The sequence below is a fragment of the Felis catus genome, chromosome B1 (genome assembly GCF_018350175.1).
Source record: "Felis catus isolate Fca126 chromosome B1, F.catus_Fca126_mat1.0, whole genome shotgun sequence".
Classification (NCBI taxonomy): Eukaryota; Metazoa; Chordata; class Mammalia; order Carnivora; family Felidae; genus Felis; species Felis catus.
This window is the reverse complement of record NC_058371.1, coordinates 32768579-32787975: the sequence shown is the minus strand read 5'-3', so window position 1 is coordinate 32787975 and position 19397 is coordinate 32768579. Positions and strand designations below refer to the sequence as shown.

Here is a 19397-nt window from a genome sequence, read left to right as displayed (position 1 = left end):
GTTAACACAGCCATTGATTTTGACCTCTCTGCCTGTTTTTGAAGGCACGCGTACACATGGGCGCCTTCAGTTCCAGTCCGGCGTCTCAGAGTTCATTCTGGCTTTTTCCCCTTTCTTGTAACTCCCTTCCAGAGTAAGAAACCTGGCTTCCAGTATTAATATTCCAGTAAATTATTATAGTTACCGATTTCATCAGTTCCGCAGTATGGAAATAATCTGTCTCGATTTACCGCACCTTCTCCCGCACGGACATTCTCCTCAGCCTGTCCTCTCTCTGATAACTCGTATCATTTCACCATTCCCCGTCCCCACGGCCTTCTCTTCACCTTCTTGCAGATCCCCCAGTCCCCATGGATGCGTACTTTGTTCTGCCTGGGCTCTGACACGCCCTGCCAGTCTGGTCCCTGTGTGGATGGCCTCCCCCACCCCCCTTGCAAATGCCTAAATTGCCCTGTCCTACGAAATGGCTCAGGGTTTACTTGTTCAGGAAGGGAAGCAGAAGGGCCAAGATACATGTCCTGAATCTGCCTCCCATTCCCCAGTGCTTTCCTCCTTTCAATCTCCCTATCCCGAGGAATTAATTGTAGCCACTCCGTTGCTTAAACCCAGCATTTGAATGCCCTTGAATATTTGCCTTTCATCCCTTGGGTCATGGCTGTTCCCAGCGAAATCATGAGCAACTCCTGTTGATTCAAAATGGGTCCAGCATCTTTTCATCTCTCCCCATTTTCACTTTACCTACTAGTCTCCTCCCTGATGTTCCTCTTTCCACTATGTCTCACCTCCCACAGTCCATTCTTATGTAAGAGCCAGCATGTTTTATTTTTATTTATTTATTAAAAAAAATTTTTTTTAACGTTTGTTTATTTTTGAGACAGAGAGAGACAGAGCATGAACGGGGGAGGGGCAGAGGGAGGGAGACACAGAATCTGAAACAGGCTCCAGGCTCTGAGCCATCAGCCCAGAGCCCGACGCGGGGCTGGAACTCACGGACCGCGAGATCGTGACCTGAGCTGAAGTCGGACGCTTAACCGACTGCGCCACCCAGGCGCCCCCAGCATAATGTTTTAAAAGCATAAGGCATGATGATGTCATTTAGAACCTTCCGATGGCTTCCCACTGTGCTTAGAAAACAAAGTTCCTCCATGGCGTGTGATAGCTCTGACGATCGATCCTGGCTGCACATCAGCATCACCCGAGGATCTTTTTAGAAGCGCTCGGCTTGGGTCCCACCTGCGTCCAATTAAATCAGAATATTTGGGATGTGGCTCAGCCATCGGCATTTAAAAAATTTCTCTGGTAGGGGCGCCTGGGTGGCGCAGTCGGTTGAGCGTCCGACTTCAGCCAGGTCACGATCTTGCGGTCCGTGAGTTCGAGCCCCGCGTCGGGCTCTGGGCTGATGGCTCAGAGCCTGGAGCCTGTTTCCGATTCTGTGTCTCCCTCTCTCTCTGCCCTTCCCCCATTCATGCTCTGTCTCTCTCTGTCCCAAAAATAAATAAACGTTGAAAAAAAAAATTAAAAAAAATTTCTCTGGTAAATCTAATGGGCAGCCAGGGTTGAGAATCGTGCCTCCCTCAGACTACCTTCTAATTGCCTTCTCCCATTTTATGACTGGTTCCATTCCGATTCTCTCAAGGAAAGCTTGATCACCTTATCTAAAGTAATGTACCATGTTACTAGTCATCCCCTGCCATGTTCCTCTCCTTGAACGCTTCTCAGTACTGCCATTATATGAGGTCATCTTATTTCTGTATTTTTATTTTTTGTATCAGCGTAGATGATGTATACATCTACGGGATAAAAGAAGCAACTTTGCCCGTGGAATTTGGAACTCTCAGGCATGTTCGTTTCGGAGGGGACGGATTTTTATCCTGGATTGGGGCAGTCCCAGGAAAACAAATGACTGGGTGCCCGAATGGAAGAACCACCCTTTGCCTGGAATCGCTTTTGATGTTCACCATGGTTGTCAGAAGCTCTTCCCCCCCGCCCCCCGCTTTTGTTTTCTTGAGGTGTGATTGAATCACAACAGTTTTTTCCAGGTGTACAACATAACAATTCCATATCTGTGTTTATTGCAAACTGTTCATCTCAGTAAGTGTTGTTAACATCCATGAGCATAGTAGTTGCGAAACCCTTTTCCCTTGTGATGAGAAGTTTCAAGACTTACTCTCTCAGCAAGTTTCAAATACTCAACACAGTATCATTAACGATGGTTGCCCTGCTGCACATGACATCCCCGTGACTTCATTATTTTATAACTAGAAGTTTGTACCTTTCAACGCGCTTCACGCATTTCGCCCTCACCTCCACCCCCTGCGTCCGGGCAACCACCAATCTGTTCTGTGTATTCACAGGCTTGCACACTCACTGTTTGAGACTGACATTTCACCTACGTATAGGTAAGACTAGCTCTCTGGCCTCACCATCCTCACCATTCTCTCCATTTTAATAATGTACTAATTTTTTAAAAAAAATTTAATGTTTATTTATTTTTGAGAGAGAAAGAGAGAGTGAGTGAGTGCAAGTGGGGGAAGGCCAGAGGGAGAGAGAGGGAGGGAGGCATAGAAACCGAAGCAGGCTCCAGGCTCCGAGCTGTCAACACAGAGCCCGATACGGGGCTTGAACTCACATACCGCGAGACCATGACCTGAGCTGAAGTCAGACGCTGAACTGAATGAGCCACCCAGGTGCCCCAATAATGTCCGGATTTTAGGGGCGCCTGGGTGGCTCCGTTGGTTAGGCGGCCAACTTCAGCTCAGGTTATGTCCTCGCGGTTCGTGGGTTCGAGCCCCGCTTCTGGCTCTGTGCCTGACAGCTCGGAGCCTGGAGCCTGCTTCGGGTTCTGTGTCTCCCCCCTCTCTCTACCCCTCCCCTGCTCATGCTCTGTGTCTATCTCTCAATAATAAATAAACGTCAAAAAAAAAGTAATTTTTTTTTACAAAGTAATTTTAAAAAGCATCCAAGATTCTCACCAGTTTACTCCTGAATCACAACTGCTCGTTTGATGTAGCCTTCGCCGTCTCTTTGCATTGCGATGCATTTGGAAGCCTAAAAGCATACCATATTGACCTATGCTTCTCTTGTCTTAAATATTGGGCTCAGTTGGAAAACGGTGTTCTTGCTTATTTATATCCCTTGCAGGTATTAGCAGGTGAACTTACGGAGTCCTGACAGTAACACGAAAACTGCAGAGAGAGGGTACTGTGCCGCCGCCTAACACCAAGCAAAATGAACGTGCTACAGATTCAGTGTGATAATTTCGTGCCTTTAGTTGGGGGCTGGACGCAAACCACAATTCTAGAGAAGATTTAGGAGGTTTAAAAAAAAAAAAAGCTTTCAGAAATGACGGGTTTAGAAAGCATAATTCTGTGATGAATGGCTGCACAAAAATACTGTTTACAGAAGTACAGAGAAATTCCTCTCTGACAGTGGAGCAAAGTCCAAACGGTTCCATCTCGGTTTGGTAGGACACAGGGCGACGAGAAGTGCTTGGAAGAGACTATTGTTTCTCAGCTTGCCTGCCCCTCCCCCACGCCGGGATGAGGCTGAAGCCATTGATTGAGGCGAAGGCATTGTCCTGTGGCAGAAAAAACCAGCCAGTGATGTCTGGCTTGGTGTTCTAGCAGCTGGCTCTCTTGTGCCCTTTGGCATCCTAAATTGGGAGCAGGGTTTCCTGTTCAAATATCTTTTTCCCAACCTTGGGCCCTGATACGAACCTGGAACGCTTTCACAACATAGGACCCTATTCTTTCCCGTAAAAAAAGTATAGCCGAATCCTTTAAAGGTTTGAATGCTGACAGCTTAGAAACTTGTGAAAATGTTGTTAACCCTGTGCTCAAATTCAGCTTTCTTCTTGCAATACACCCGGAACAGATTGTGCGTCTGTTTTCTGGGCGATTTCGCATGGAACAAATTACAAGAGGGCTCTAGAACCCTGTTGGCAGATGCCTGAAGCTTTAAGTATGGTTTGTTTGCGTCTACTCACTGTATGTATATGGCTGCTTTACACATATATTCCACTTACAGCCGGGGTTACTTAGGCAAGATGACCAGCTTGATGCCTAATGGACGTGGGGAATGAGGGAAATCATTACAGTAAATTACCTCTAGTAGGTGTCCAATAAATATTTAATGTAAGTTATCTGTTGGTGGACAGATTAAATTGTGTATTCCCTCTACCAGATAGAGGGTAGAGAAGCATCCATTGGTGTATGTGTATTTATTGAAATTTGTATAAAGAAGTGAAAGCCTTTATTCAAAGCCTCATCAAGCAAACAATTGTTTTTTTCCTATTGTTGGGGGTGTATATAGCATTGCCAAGAATTGTTTAAAACATTGTTTTACTATTTGTTTCAACTTTTTTAGGTGCAAATGTTTGTGTATGTGAGATGTGCTATTGCCATTTAAAATTGTTGTAGAGGGGCGCCTGGGTGGCTCAGTTGGTTGAGCATCCGACTTCGGCTCAGGTCATGATCCCACGGTCCGTGAGTTCGAGCCCCGCGTCGGGCTCTGTGCTGATGGCTCGGAGCCTGGAGCCTGCTTCAGATTCTGTGTCTCCCTCTCAGCCCCTCCCCCACTCATGCTCTGTCTCTCTCTGTCTCATAAATGAATAAACATTAAAACAAATTTTTTTTAATTGTTGTAGAATAGTGGTTCTTCACCTGAGAATTTAGATAAGAGAAAGACTATATAAATGATTAAAGTATTTACTTTATTTAGTAGTGTAGGGTGACTTTTGAATTTATACATATCGATGAAAGTCTTATTCATTCATGCAAAAACAACGAATGACTAAGGTATGAAGATATTATGAGGTTGACCTGCCTTCCGTCTTGTTTTGTTGTTGTTGTTCTATCCTTTCTCTAAAGGAGCGGAGATGAGTCATGATTCTATTTGAATTCTAAATCCTTTACCTATGGAGAAAATAAAGCTCTCATATAGATCTAAATTTTGGCCGTGTAATAAACCCAAACTGCACATTTTCTAAATAGTCTGCCAATTGCCCCCTGGATTCCAGGCCAATGTTCTGATAGAATAGGAGGATGTATATTGCTGATATCTTTATATTATCTCAGATAACTTAAAAGACTATGTTTTCTTATGCCCTGACAGGTTGGTACAGAGGATATACCCTCCAAAATAAATCGAAAAAGGTATGGTTTATCATTCCATTTTTAATTTGAATCTGTCTGCTAGTTTTCTGTTACTCATTTTCTGCTCTCTAGACCTCGTTTGTGTTCTCTGTGATGGTTCTTCTTTAGACCTGAAAACACATTCTCTGACCTCAATGTTTAGGTAAAATGGCACAAGTCCCATTGGCCGTATTCCTACCTGCACCTCAAGGATAGAGGCCAGAGGTGAATTCACACACTGTGTCGGGCATTTTGCTTTTTGTCCCTCAAGCTAAAAAGGGTGGTGATACAGTGACATTGTTATTGTTGGCTGTCTCTTTCAGGGGGACCCGTGCTTCTTCTTAATCCTTGGGCTCCAATGCTTACATCCCAGAACTAAAGCGTCCCCCCATTTCTGCTTGATTCTATCCTTTATCACAAAATGGATAAGCCAGCGACGTTGTTTCGAAACCGGGAACCTCCCAACCCCAGTGATACGTCAGGAAATCAACTTAGTGGGTTATTAAGTGATACGTCATGAAATCAACTTAGTGAGTTATTAACCATCATTTTCCAAGAACCAAAACTCTGAAAAGTAGAAAAGAAAATGGAACACTGTGACAAATCCTGTTTCATGCAACTTTTGTTTGCGGCCCATACGTTTATGTATTTTCTGTATTTTATTTATTTATTTATTTATTTTTTTCAACGTTTATTTATTTTTGGGACAGAGAGAGACAGAGCATGAACGGGGGCGGGGCAGAGAGAGAGGGAGACACAGAATCGGAAACAGGCTCCGGGCTCTGAGCCATCAGCCCAGAGCCTGACGCGGGGCTCGAACTCACGGACCGCGAGATCGTGACCTGGCTGAAGTCGGACGCTTAACCGACTGCGCCACCCAGGCGCCGTATTTTCTGTATTTTAAATTATATTTTATGTATAGTTAAGTACCGGGTTGCCATGAGAACGTATCTCATCATGGGCAGAGAGTTTGAAAAATACTGACCCTAGCAGGTTCCTGTACCCAGTGCCAAAACTCCTCATCAGCAAGCTAAAGAAAATCTATTAGTTATGTTAATACCCCCCTCAGTTAATTTTAGGTCTGGTCAGTGCTTTTCCTTTGACGCAGCACCCTCTGGAGCCTATGGAGTCAGCACTTTGTTTTGAAAGAGCAGAGTTGAGAGGGCCATAGTATTTCCCAGTTAGTTCACATGCAAAATAGCTCATTAGGAAAGGGGGAAGAGAAACATTTCAGATTTTATCATTGAAGTGACCAAAACAAAACAAAACAACAACAACCCAAAACCCACAGTTCTTATTTTTCAAACACAGCATGAGATACAAGTAATCTGGGCACATAACTCTCAAGAGAGCCCAGTGTGGAGAGAAGCCCCTTTCTACGAAGTGTAGGGCATTAGAAACCACTGTTTTGGTCAGGCTTTTTGTATATTTGGCTTTTATGTCATACGCGGTATTTTCACATACACACACACACACACACACACACACACGCATTTTGTTAACTTTGACCGTTTCACAATCTTCCAAAATAAAGGAGTATTTGCTCATAACACGAGTATCAACTCCCACAATTTTGGTTCTTTTTATCCCGCCCCAAATCCTGATGCTGAATTTTTCTGCCCATAGTTTGATTCTTGTGCCACATGTTTTCATTTCCCGCTTAACTATTTTCATTTAATCTCTTTCTGGCTTTAAGTTCTCCAGACCTTCAAATAGGGATGTAGGACAGGGATGTTCTTGTGTGAATGAAAGCATGATAAGACTAAATCCAAGACCTTCCATCCTTTTAGGATCTTTGTACCCGGTTTATAGACACTCGTGCCGCTTGGTATGGGGTCAGCCCTATCAGTGTTTATTTTATTCACAATTAGAGAAACGATAGTTATTTCTTTCTTTCTTTTTTTTTTTTTTTTAACGTTTATTGATGTTTGAGACAGAGAGAGACAGAGCATGAACAGGGGAGGAGCAGAGAGAGAGGGAGACACAGAATCTGAAACAGGCTCCAGGCTCTGAGCTGTCAGCACAGAGCCCGACGTGGGGCTCGAACTGACGGACCGTGAGATCATGACCTGAGCCGAAGTCGGACGCTCAACTGACCAAGCCACCCAGGCACCCCAAACGATAGTTATTTCAAAACATGATTGGAGTTAACAGTTTTGAAGTTCTGAGTTTATTAAAGAGCAAGAATACTTCTGCCACTTAACCCCCAATCTTTAAAAAAAAAAATGCTCACTTAAAAAAAATGAGCCAAAACCCATTCTCAGATAAGGTCATATGAACTTAAAGAACAAACACAATTCTTGATTTTTAACTGGTGATTGCGAATCGTGTTGAAACAAGCTCCCAGACCACACTCTCCCCTTTCAGAGAGTTACAGAATGTGAGGATCCTTTTTGCGCATAGACGACCGCGGTTTCTAAGGCATCCTGTGATGTCCTAATAGATCAAAATCCGTCTTAACTAGTGCCCTTGTCGTCTTTGAAGAGTGAATGGAGTGCTTTGCTAAGACCTAAACGACAAGTTCCGGGTGTGTTTTTCAATTTTTTGTTTTGTCTTCATTTTCTTAAAATCCTTAAACTTTAAATCTCAGCCTTATGAAGAATGATTTCAGGAAGAGCTTCTTTTAAGTCGGTGATAATTCAACGTTGCATTTCAATGAAATGGGAGGACAAACAAGGACCTGGCATTTACTTGTTGATTTTTAAGTTGAAGTATCTGCTTGGCGGAGAACTCCAGGAAGAATCTAGGGAATTCAGATAGTCATCATGAATTATGTTGAGCTTCTGACTCCCTTTCATTAAGAGATCCAGCCTATTTGAAACGCCCTTCTAATGCTGTTTTCCTGCCTTTGACAGTCTTTAGGGGAGGAACTCTTTGAAAGGCCTATTATTTTAATGGAAATTTTGGGTGTCATTTATCAGCCAACCTAGCCATTTAGAGCAGTGATAAGATGAGCTTGTGGTTTTACAAATTGAAGAAGCCAAGAGCTTTGCAGAAACTGATTATTGATCCCGGCATGATTGTGGAAGTGTGGATAAGGGCAATATCTAGAAAGTCATTAGTTTTTTTTTTTTTTTACTGAAGTGAGTTAAGTTGCATTGAGAAAGGAAAGCCAAAAATGAGATAGGCTTTAAATCAGTAACCTATCCCCCAAGTTTATCCTGCCTTTTTTTTTTTAAGTTTATTTATTTTGAGAGAGAGAGAGAGAGAGAGAGAAAGTGGGGAGGGAAAGAAAGGGAGAGAAGGAATCCCAAGAAGGCTCCGAGCTGTCAGCGAGGAGCCCAATGCGGGTCTCAAACTCATGAACCGTGAGATCATAACTTGAGCCGAAATCAAGAGTCGGACACTTAGCTGACTGAGCCGCATAGGGGCCCCATCCTGCCTTTCTGTGTATCAGATGGGCATAGGAAAAGTTCTACAAGGCTCAGATTTACCAGAGCAATTAAATGGCCGTAGGTGGGCGTATGCTCTCATGGAAGGAGGATGCCTACAGAGAACAGAGTGGTAAGGCAACGAAATAAATACTCTGTTAACAGGAAAACCGTCAGGTCTGTAAATTTAGCATAAGTCATCTGCTGGTAGTCTGCTTAGATGTTACAAAATAAGTCACTGTTTTTATTTCACATGCTTCTGACTTTGATTTGGACTTCTCCCAGTTATTAGGAGGAGACCAGTCATCAGATTATGAATGCCCAAAAATTTTAGCTGGTCCGTTACCCTTCTTGATGAGAGAAATCTGCTCTGAGGATATTCCTTGGGATTTGCAGTGTTACATCGCATTTTAACCTACAAATATGGCTCCACGTAACTATTGCTTTAAGTGATTCATCACTTACTAACTTCCCACTCCCCGTTTTTGTTTGTTTTTAACCATTTGATCAGTTTCCCAAAATGACTTTGAGTCCTTCCTCTGTAATGAAAGAGGTCAGTGTCCCCTTGCTCCTGTGTGTGTTCTGGGGCTGCTCAATAACACACTGGCATGGTACTTTCTTACTTAGACACCCTATGGAGGGGAAGGTAATGTACTTGTTTTGGGGTTCTTCCTGCCTGGCAGGAAAGGATGGCCATTTTGCCTTTGACTCAAGCAGTGGCAGGATCTCTCCTGCCGTCACCACTTGTGGGAACAGCTCCATCTCAGATTTTCTTGCTGTTTCCTGTTTTGTTGACAAAGGGCTAAAGTGGAGAAAGAAGAGTATTATTCAGGCAAACATAGCACACGAAACCGGACACCACACTGACCCCAGTGGTCGGTCACTGAATGCATTAAGGATCGCTGGGTACATACACGTCTTTGACCCGGTCCCCCAGGTAAGAGGATATTCCTCTCCCACCTTTGCGGTCAGCCACTCCCGACACAGACCGTCTACAGGGTCGCACTGACCTTTGCAGGTGCTGGGCTGGGAGCAGTTGGGCCAGTGGTTGCCCATTAAATGAGCTCTTTTCCGACTTCTACTGGTCTGGCGTGCACACTGCCCTTAAAACAAAGAGCAGCAATGCCTTTTCCAGATGGCAGTTTCGCCATTTCTTGATGAACGTATCACCCAGTTAAACAATAGAAGCCGCTGGCATTTAGGAAAACTCAGATCCATGACCTGCTTTCTGGTGGTTAGATCTGATCTTCACTTCTTCAGTTTCTACTGATTGGTTTGCAGTCTTTCTCTTGGGTCCGTCTGGGCCCTGGTTCTCCCATGGGCAATGTCACAGTAGCGATGGAGAATCGCCTCTTAGGAATATAGAATGGAGAGCCATTTGAGACTGGATAATTAGAACTAATTGATCTGGGGCACATTTGGTTTAAGTAAAAGTGCTGACAGGGATTGTTTTAGAAAATCACTGTAATTTTATGGGCCACTAAGTACATAGCCCTCCATGTCACTAATTATGTGAAACCATTTAAAGGGAAGCATTTCATGGTACGATCTGGAGGGTTTTAGGATCTCACTGTGAAAGTCCTTGACATTACTGCGGCCCTGAGCTGACCCGGACATGTTTGCCTGTCCACTGGGGAAGCATCTCTCCTAGGCTCCGGGAACCCAGCTCTCAATTTCTGTCTTTTCAGCCATGCTTTCGTTTAGGTGTCATTCAGGATGGTTGGCCCCCGCAAGCCTGGCCGCAAACTCTAGCCACTGTCCAGGCATCCTGTTTCTTCCTCATTCATTCCTGATGCCCTCTGTGCTCTTTACTCTGAGATTCGTATAGCCGCGTAACCAAAGTTCTTCTCTCTGTAGGGGATTTTCCCTGAAACGTATATCCATTTGAAGGAGGCAACTGTGGAAGACCGAGGGTAAGTTCCAATTCCAGGAAGACTCCTAGAAGTTGGTGAAGATGTCAAATGATCATTAAAGAGTTTCTTTTGCGCAGGATTTCTCTCTTCTCATACGAGAGGGAAGTGAATAAAAACCTTTTCCTGACGTGGTTCTTCCTGTTACAATTGTCCCTCCCCGGCATCCTTCCCTAGAATCCTAAAGACGGGCAATGAATGAATGAAGGGCCCTTACCTTCCTTTTGTGCTGTCTGCTCACTGAGTGTTTGCGTGCTCATGTGTGCACATACGTGAAGCTTTGGCACTCTTTTGCGGGTAAGATCTGAGAGCCCCCAGTTTGTCACCCTTGGGACAGAGATGGGCAAGCTGCATCCCTACAGTAACCTGCACTAAAGCTTAGACAAGTCAGGTAGCCTCACTGCATGCACCTTGGGCTTTTCCAGTGCAGATTGGGGGCGATAGATCTGGCCCTACGTTGGTTGAGCTTAATGTAAAATTATGAAACAATGTGTCTGAACGTGGCCTGCAGATAATATCCATCACGTTTTGGATGTTCTTATTTTTCATCCACCCTGCCGTGTGTCCTGGAAAGTACTTCCTCTGTGGCCAGTAAGAGAGTAAGACGCTCGGCCTGAAGTGGAAGAGAGAGACACGGTGTGGTTGGTGAGCCCAGGGGCCGGAGAGTTAAGGAGGGAAGGAGAGCCTGGCATCCCAGGGCTCATAGAGAGTGGAACGGATCAGAGTCACGCAGGCTCAAGGCATCAAAGGACAGTCTCGGTCGTCAGTTCTGCATCCGTGTTTTATAGACGAGAGGTGGAGACATGCCCCAGTTCACACGGCTACTTTTCAGTAGCAGAACCAAGGCTGAAAACCAGGCGTCCTGCCCTTCCGGAGAAGCTTCCTTCCAGTGGGCCATCCCTGGGGAGGCCTCCATTGTCACGCTGGCGAAAGGGCACGCAGGGAGGCATGATCCCATTAACTAGGGCTGACAGGTAAAAATGCAGGGTGCCCAGGTGAAAATCAGATAACAGCAAGTACTTGTTTACAGTAAATATGACCCAGGTATTTCATGAGTCACACTTGTACTAAAAAAATTATTTTAGATTATATTATACATATTATATATCATATATTATATATGTGGTATATACAATTATAATATAATGTATATATCATATATTACATAATATATGTATATATAATATATATTATATATACATACATATCATATATAATATATATTGTATATACAACATACATTATATGACATATGATATATAACATATATTATATAATATAACATATATAATATAATATATATTATATAATCTAACATGATATATAACATATATTAATATTAATAAATACCAATATATAATAACATAATATATATTATGTATAATAATATATAAAACATAATTATAATATATACTATAGGTGATATATTTATTATAATTATATATAATATATATTATATAATTTATATATAGTAAATATTATAATTTTAATTATATAATTATGTGTTTTATATATTATATGTCTTACATATATTACATATATAATATAATACAGATTATAGATTATGGATTATTTTAATCTGTCTGAAATCCAAACTTAACCAGGCGTCTTGTAGTCTTAATTAAGTCTGGCAATCCTACCACTATTTGCCATTTGTTCGCTTGCCCTTACTCTCCTTTTCTCCTTTTGCTCATCATAAAAATAGCAGAGGATTGATGTGAATAGATATCGGGCCCGCTTTGTTGTAAGTCTCCCGTGAGCGAGTGAGGAGTTTGGTTTGTATGCGTTTTCAGTGCAGCGAGGCAGCAGATAAGAATCCTGAGCATCACTTCATAAGAGAGCACTGCCTCGGTCCCTAGCAGCAGGTCCGGGTTGAGGTTACAAGCCCCACGACCCCTGTGCCATGAACACTTCACCCTCTCTCCCTAATGAAATGGTTGCTTGGCAGAACGAGCTAAAATACTGGCTTTGGGGCTTCCATCCCTCGGAATCACCGAAGCCAGCAGTGGCTGATAACCATTGCTCCCGTAACGATCCGAAATGGGGCAGTCCAGGCTGGGCCATGGGTCCATCTCATTGCAGAAATGATTCCTTTTGAGAGCTGTAGCGCTAAGGTCCTTCTCTTTCCCTCAGATGCCTAGGGGTAATAAAGTCTTCCAAACAAATTTCCCCACAACGGGTGAGTTTTGTCTTGTCTCCAGCCTAACCAGCCCCACTCCCGTCTTGGACCTGTGGGGAATATGACCTCTGTCAAGAAAAGCAGGGATGACCGACCCAGAGTAACACGAGCCTCTGTCTGGTTCTCTTTAGGCAGCACGAGACCGTGATCCCTGGTGAGCTCCCACTGGTGCAGGAGCTCACGTCGACCCTGCGAGAATGGGCTGTCATCTGGCGCAAGCTCTATGTGGTGAGCTTTCCCCGGGTCTTGAAGCTGGTGGCGTGATTTTCTGGTCCTGTCTGTTCTGCTGCAAGGTGTCAGCTGCACGGAGTAGGGTGCAACCATTGTTGTGTTCCATTGTACGGAACCCCCCGTACCTCAGCCAGAAGCCAGAGGATGGGGAACACACATTGGAGTCCATAAGAAGAGAGTGAGGGAGTGAGAGCACGAGTGGGGGAGAAGGGCAGAGAGGAGGAGAAAGATAGACAGAGAGAGAGGGAGGCTCCGCACTGAGAGTGGAGGGCTCTATCCCATGACCCTGGAATCATGACCTGAGCCAAATCAAGACTTAGGCTCAACCGACCAAGCCCCCCAAGTGCCCTGTCTTTTTTATTATAGCCATGCTAGTGTGTGTAAAGTGTATCTAACTTTGGTTTTGATTTGGTGGCTGATGACAGTGAGCATCTTTTCATGTGCCTTTTGGTCATTTGGATATCTTCTTTGTAGGAATGTTCGTTCACGTATTTTGCCCATCTCAAAATTGTGCTATTTGCCTTCTTATGATTGACTTGTAAGGACATTTTGTCTCTTGTCAGAGATATGATTTGAAAACTCACTCTGTGAGTTGTTTTTTCCCTATCCTGATGGTACTCTTCGACGCACGAAACTTGTTAATTTTGAAGAAGTCTGATTTTCCCATTTTTTTGGTTCTGTTGTTTGTGCTTTTGGTATCCTAAGAACCATAGGGTGTTATAAATACAGGATCTTGTTGTCTGCTTCTTTTCCCAAAATTTATGCCTTTTATTTCTCTTTCTTGGTCTTTTGCACTGGCTGGAACCTCTCCTACAATGCTGAATAAAATTGGTGAGAGAAAAAAAAAAAAAAGGTCCGTATGATGGACCATACAGTGGTTGATAACCATCATATTCTCATTGTCCTGGGGTAGGGTCATTGATGACACGAGATGGTGGAAGGAACAGTGGAAACGCTCTTAGCCTTTTGATGTGTCACCCAGTGAATAGGAATTTGTCAGTGTTTCACCGCCCAGCCGCGTGAGGACTCCCGTAAGGGTGGCACACGGCAGCCAGCTTACCTTACCGACCCCCCGCAAGTTAAGTGGCATTAAGTCACGGTCTTAAGTCTTCTCTTTGAGGCCAACTCGCAGGACTATTTCTCTCGACAGTGGTTTGACCTCATAGTGCTAGTAAGATACACTAGTGCAATGGGAAATTACACAGGAACCAGCCCATTGTCTCCACGATAAACCATAATCACAAGTTGTGTGTAGGTTTGCAATCAGGACGAGGTAGATGTGACCTTTAATATTATCGGGCTGAGAACACCCGGGGGCAGCTGTCTTGCAAGAGGCCAGGAATGTTCAAAGTCCCCGGGGAAGCAAGTTTGCATCTGTGTCCCACACCAGGAAGCTCTTTCCTTGACATCGGAATGCACAAATATCCTTTGCTGACGTTCCCTCTTTGTTGGAGACCCGGAGGTAAGTGAGCGTCACTAGGTCCTGCCTCCATTAGTATCTTTCCCAGCTGACCGGGAATTCTCACGGTGAAAGCTTATTCTCTCGTTCGATGCATGCATGAGTGCAGTGAGAGAGGAGACTGGACCCGATGTCCTGGAAGCCATTCTCTTTCCTTTATGTGACTTTGTTTATTTAGGGTTTTGTTCAGTCATGTGTTGACTCTTCATTTGAACTCTCAAAAGCCGATCTGAATAACTTAAGGAGAACACCTCCCTCTAGACCCTTAATATTAAAAACAGTAATCAGAAGCTCATTCTAGCATAACTTCTAAGAGTTAATGTATGATTTCATTTCCATCCTGGGCTGGTGTTACCCGTGATGGATCACAGCAGCAGAAATCACCAACCCCTTCTGTGGACAAGCACAGGATTTTTCTCTGCCTGCCCATCTTTCAAGGCCTAGTTCAAGTTAGTTCTTCCTTATCGTGTGGCTTCTAACCACACCAATCCATGACGTTTCCTTTTGGACCGCCGGAGCACTTACTGAGGCCATCATCCGGCCCTTAGGGCATACTGCATTGTAATGCCAGTGATCTTTTGATCTCTTTGTGTGTAATTGAGGGGTGAGCTACCTGTAGGTTCTTAAATCAGGAGGACAGACCTGCCCTTTTAAGCCCATTGGCGGACATCAATCATTCGATATGTCTGTTGAAAGCACTCTCTGGTTCTGGTTAATTGACCAGTTAGTGTTGGATGCGCAACAAGTTTGATAGATGAGAATTGCATATACACGGGTTACTGCCTTAATGCATTCTTTCTGGAAATTGGTGAGTGGTGACACGTACTGGATAATTAGTACGGGGAAATGAGATCTTTTAACGTCGTAATGTCAGAGAGTGGAGAATATGGACGCGGTCGACTTTCTTGTTGAGACACAACGCTTGTGCTTCGTTATCTGTGTCTTCCACATGTTTACAGGTGAATCTACCATGTTGATTGTTGGTAGAAATGAGAAATAAGTGAACTAGGGAGGAAGAAGTCTGATTCGTGTATTTGGGCTTCCAGAAACCCGTACTGCTTAAATGGTGGTAAGCCCAGGGCGAAGATTTCCTATGAGGGCGTTTCACTATTTAATAGCAGAAAGAAAGAGAGAGAGAGAGAGAGGAGAAAGAAAGAGAGAAAGAAAAAAGAAGGAAGGAGGGAGGGAAGGAAGGAAGGCAGGCAAAGAAATAATTTCTGTCTTCTCTCAGAGGACAAGATTAACTTTTCCTCTCTTAATATTGACAGCTAATAAGGTAATCATTTTGCTAATTGTGAATATTGAAAAACGTCTTATAGCTGCTATAGGTGACTAAAACATGTTCATTGTGGGAATCTTAATCAATTGATAGGGCTCAGCAATCTGCTTCTGCTTTTGATATTTGCTTGTTCATTAAAATATAATCCACTTAATGGGGCGCCTGGGTGGCGCAGTCGGTTAAGCGTCCGACTTCAGCCAGGTCACGATCTCGCGGTCTATGAGTTCGAGCCCCGCGTCAGGCTCTGGGCTGATGGCTCAGAGCCTGGAGCCTGCTTCGGATTCTGTGTCTCCTTCTCTCTCTGCCCCTCCCCCATTCATACTCTGTCTCTCTCTGTCTCAAAAATAAATAAATGTTAAAAAAAAAATTTTTTTTTAAAATATAATCCACTTAAGGGTGCCTGGGTAACTCAGTCGGCTAAGCATCTGACCCTTGATTTCAGCTCAGGTTATGATCTCATGGTTAGTGAGTTCGAGCCCTACATCGGGCTCTGCATTGACACTGTGGGGCCTGCTTGGAATTCTCTCTCCTTTTCTCTTTCTCTCTCTCTCTCAAGATAAATAAACTTAAAAAAAAAAAAGTTAAAAAAAAATAAGCCACTTAAAATGGGTTCATTATTAATCATGACTTTCTTTTCTTCCTGTTCCTTCCTAAAATATTGACAGTTCGCTTCAGGCAGAATTTCTGAATTCCTTTCTTAAAAATTTGTGCATCAAAGTAGCAAACCTCAAATATTACGCTTTACTGGGAAAAAAGGTAAAAGGACCCCAAATCTGTAGTTTTCACCCCTCCCCATCCCACCCATAGTTTTATCAGTGTTTTTGATTTTTCTGATTCTGTAAAGTCTTTCAATTTGTGTAAAGATAAATATGGATTTTACTAAGCCACATCAATACTTACATTTTTCTTATGCATTTCCTCCTTCCGACTTTGAGACCGGGTGTTCTGTTTGATATCTGTAAAGATACTTGTGGAGTCTTACAGCATCCATATTTCTCTACAGCACATTTACTGGTTCTCCTTCTCAGTCTGTGCTCATGAGAAATTTATGGAGTAGATCCAGAGTCTTGTATGAGGGGAAGGTGCATCCACTAACCAGTATAAGCTCAGCCATGTAGACACAGGTAATTATTCTAGACAGGGAAGACATTTGGATAGCTGTGATTTATTCTTAGCAGTCACACTGTACCCTTGTGAAATAACCATAAATATGTTTTAAAGGTTTCACTGAAGAGAGGGGAACCCACTCGTCCAAAGCGCAGAGAAAAAAACGATGACAACCCACATGTGCCTTCTTTTCCTCTTTGTTAATATTAGCACCAGTCTTTGCCATTTAGTTATCTTTCCTGGTGATGGCGGTTTTATGCTTTGGGGAGAAAGCAGGCTGTGGGAGACAAACCCTGGGCTAGAAATCGGGAAGCTTGGCCCTGCACTGCCTGGCTCTTAGGCAAGTCACTTGACGTCTCCAAGCGTCATCTGGATTCTGCCCCTCTGAAAGTGACATGAAATCTGCCTTGCTGACTCCATGGAGTTGTGAGAGCATGAAAAGAGATGGCAGCTGTGAAATCATGGGGCAGACTGAACACCCGGGACTTTGCAGATATCATTCTTGCTGCTGTCCTAGCTTGAAATAGTAGCCTCTCTGGACGTCCTCCCTCTGGGCAGCCTTGACTTGGCATCCCTCTGACCCAACTCAGAGTCTCTGAAGCTCCCTTGTGTGTGCCCCCTGAGCCCCCTCTCCATCCAAGGCCACTTCCTTTGCCTTGTGTTATCATCTTAGGCGGGGCGGCCTTGAGCACTCAGTAACCAGGCTGTTCCTCACTGCAGATAGTGAGCCTCTCTCATGTAGACTCAAGTCTGGGAGGCACGGATCACTCCAGAAATGCAAAGGGAAGCATGCCAACGCAGAGTGCAAATTCCCCACAGTTTCTGGCTTTGTCCACGCCGCTGTTTCTCCCCTGGAGCCTGTCTAGTGGGTGTGTTTTCAGTGGCGAGTCAGGACAGGGGGAAACATTGTGAATGAGGAGGTGGTTGCCTAGTGAAATGGCAAGATGCTGGACGCTGGGGTCAGATAGGTGACCAGTTCTTACGTTCTGGTTTGCACCCTTACTTGGTATGTACTTTTATATTCAGGAAAAACAAAAACAAAAACAAAAAACAGCAAACCCAGTAATTGTTACCGCAAACAAACAAACTGAAACAGAAAGAACTCAGATCCTGAAGGCAGGGATTTGGGTCCAGGGTATGCCACTAAGCTGATTCTGCAGGCTGAGACAAGTCCTTTGACCCCTAGGTTTTATTTTTCTTACCTAAAATGGTAATTACATATTACATACCCCTTGCACGCTTGCTGTAAGGATTCAGTAGGATAATCTGTATAAAACTCCCAGGACACCGCCTGGCACTTTGTCATCAAAATGTGACAGCCCCCAACTATCCCCTTGCAGCACTGCTTCTGTGGAATTCTGCCCCCAAGTCGTTTCAGGGTGCTCTCCAACTTGGGGCTGATGGGTGGGCTCCCTTCCGGCTCCGTGCGAATTTAAACACCCTCGGTCAGTGGTTTCACACGTATTCTCTCCATTTTTCTCTGCTGCATCTCAGGGTCATTCGTTCTCCCCAGCCTGGGAAAGTACATCCAGTGAGCTGAACTTCTTTCCTTTCTAGCAACACATCTTCCACTCGAGTTCCTCCAGCCGCAAGGGCGGACGCCTGTGCATTGATTTAAACATCACGGGACTATGGTGGTACCCAGGTGTCCCTTTTTCAGTAACAACCCAGCAACACTTCTTGAATCCGTGTGGATCTACACCCCACGTTCTAATCCATTTTCTCAACCAATAATCAGGACTTTGAAAACTGACAGGTTAGGGTGCATTTGTGGGGACAGATGGATGGAAATTTTTGAAAGAGGTACTGTCCTGGAAATTCTGAGCTATTTGGTGATGGTGAACATACTCTAGAACTTCTCCCCTCCCGAGATTTAGCTACGTGCTACTCCCCAGCTTCCGGTTGGAGAAATGGTTCAGTGAGTGTTGGTCAGCCGGCCTGATTGGCCCATAAAATTTTGGGAGGCTGAACCTAACCCTTCTTCCCCACAGAAAAGAAATAGGAGACAAGCGTGGTGGTGGGTAGAAGGTGGTTAATGCGTGATGTAGAATCACGTGAACATAATTGCTAAAATGTAGCTCGTAGAAGGGACTGATCTCTCCTTTAAAATTCGCCAGTACGATAAAACCTTGAGCTGGTCTGTATGTAGTTCTGTAAAAATCTGGAGCGGACCAAGTGCCCAGAGCTGAGGTGGGCGCGGGGAACTTGCCAGACACAATGGATCGCCTTTCTTCCCATCGTGGCATATCCACGCGGATTAAAGCTACTCAAGTCTAATCTTTCTGAACTGGTGGTTATTACTGGCTGCCGGGGCACATGCTCTGAAGTGTAATTAAGCTCGGTCCCATGGTCGGAAGCCAGCGTCTGATTGCTTATTACCAAGGACAGAAAATTCCCATAGAAAACTGTGTCTCGTTTTCAGGACATTTCATCTGCAAGCCCTGCTGGGGCGTGGCTCTCGTGGGAGACAAGACGGGACGTGGCCGTGACTGGGGCCGGGCAGGGGGCGAGCTTTGGGTGTTTTCCCGGGTTTGTTTTACTCTGTCTGGGTCGCCTGCCTTTCAGGATTTCTCGCGCTACTTCCTGCGGCACAAGATTGCCTTCCTGGACCCTGGTCTTGAAAAATGAAGCCTTTGCTAGTCAGGCAGAGCCTTTTTCTGGGAAAGAGAAGAGGCCTCGCTAGCGTGGAGAGAAAGAGTATCCGGGGCCCCGTGGGTTCCCGTTCGCCC

General features: G+C 44.4%; 1 protein-coding gene across 6 annotated transcripts in view; it reads left to right on the top strand.

Annotated features, from left to right (window-relative positions):
* The window catches only part of DOCK5 (dedicator of cytokinesis 5), a 225202-nt gene that overhangs the window by 78477 nt on the left and 127328 nt on the right, over positions 1-19397 (top strand). For 5 of the 6 annotated variants that reach the window (XM_045055372.1, XM_023252463.2, XM_023252464.2 and 2 more), the window contains exons 3-5: positions 5113-5153; positions 10361-10416; positions 12724-12820. In XM_045055372.1, coding sequence (XP_044911307.1) covers positions 5113-5153; positions 10361-10416; positions 12724-12820 — 194 coding nt within the window. The remainder of the gene's footprint in view (positions 1-5112; positions 5154-10360; positions 10417-12723; positions 12821-19397) is intronic. The other variant, XM_045055373.1, reaches the window with a different exon arrangement.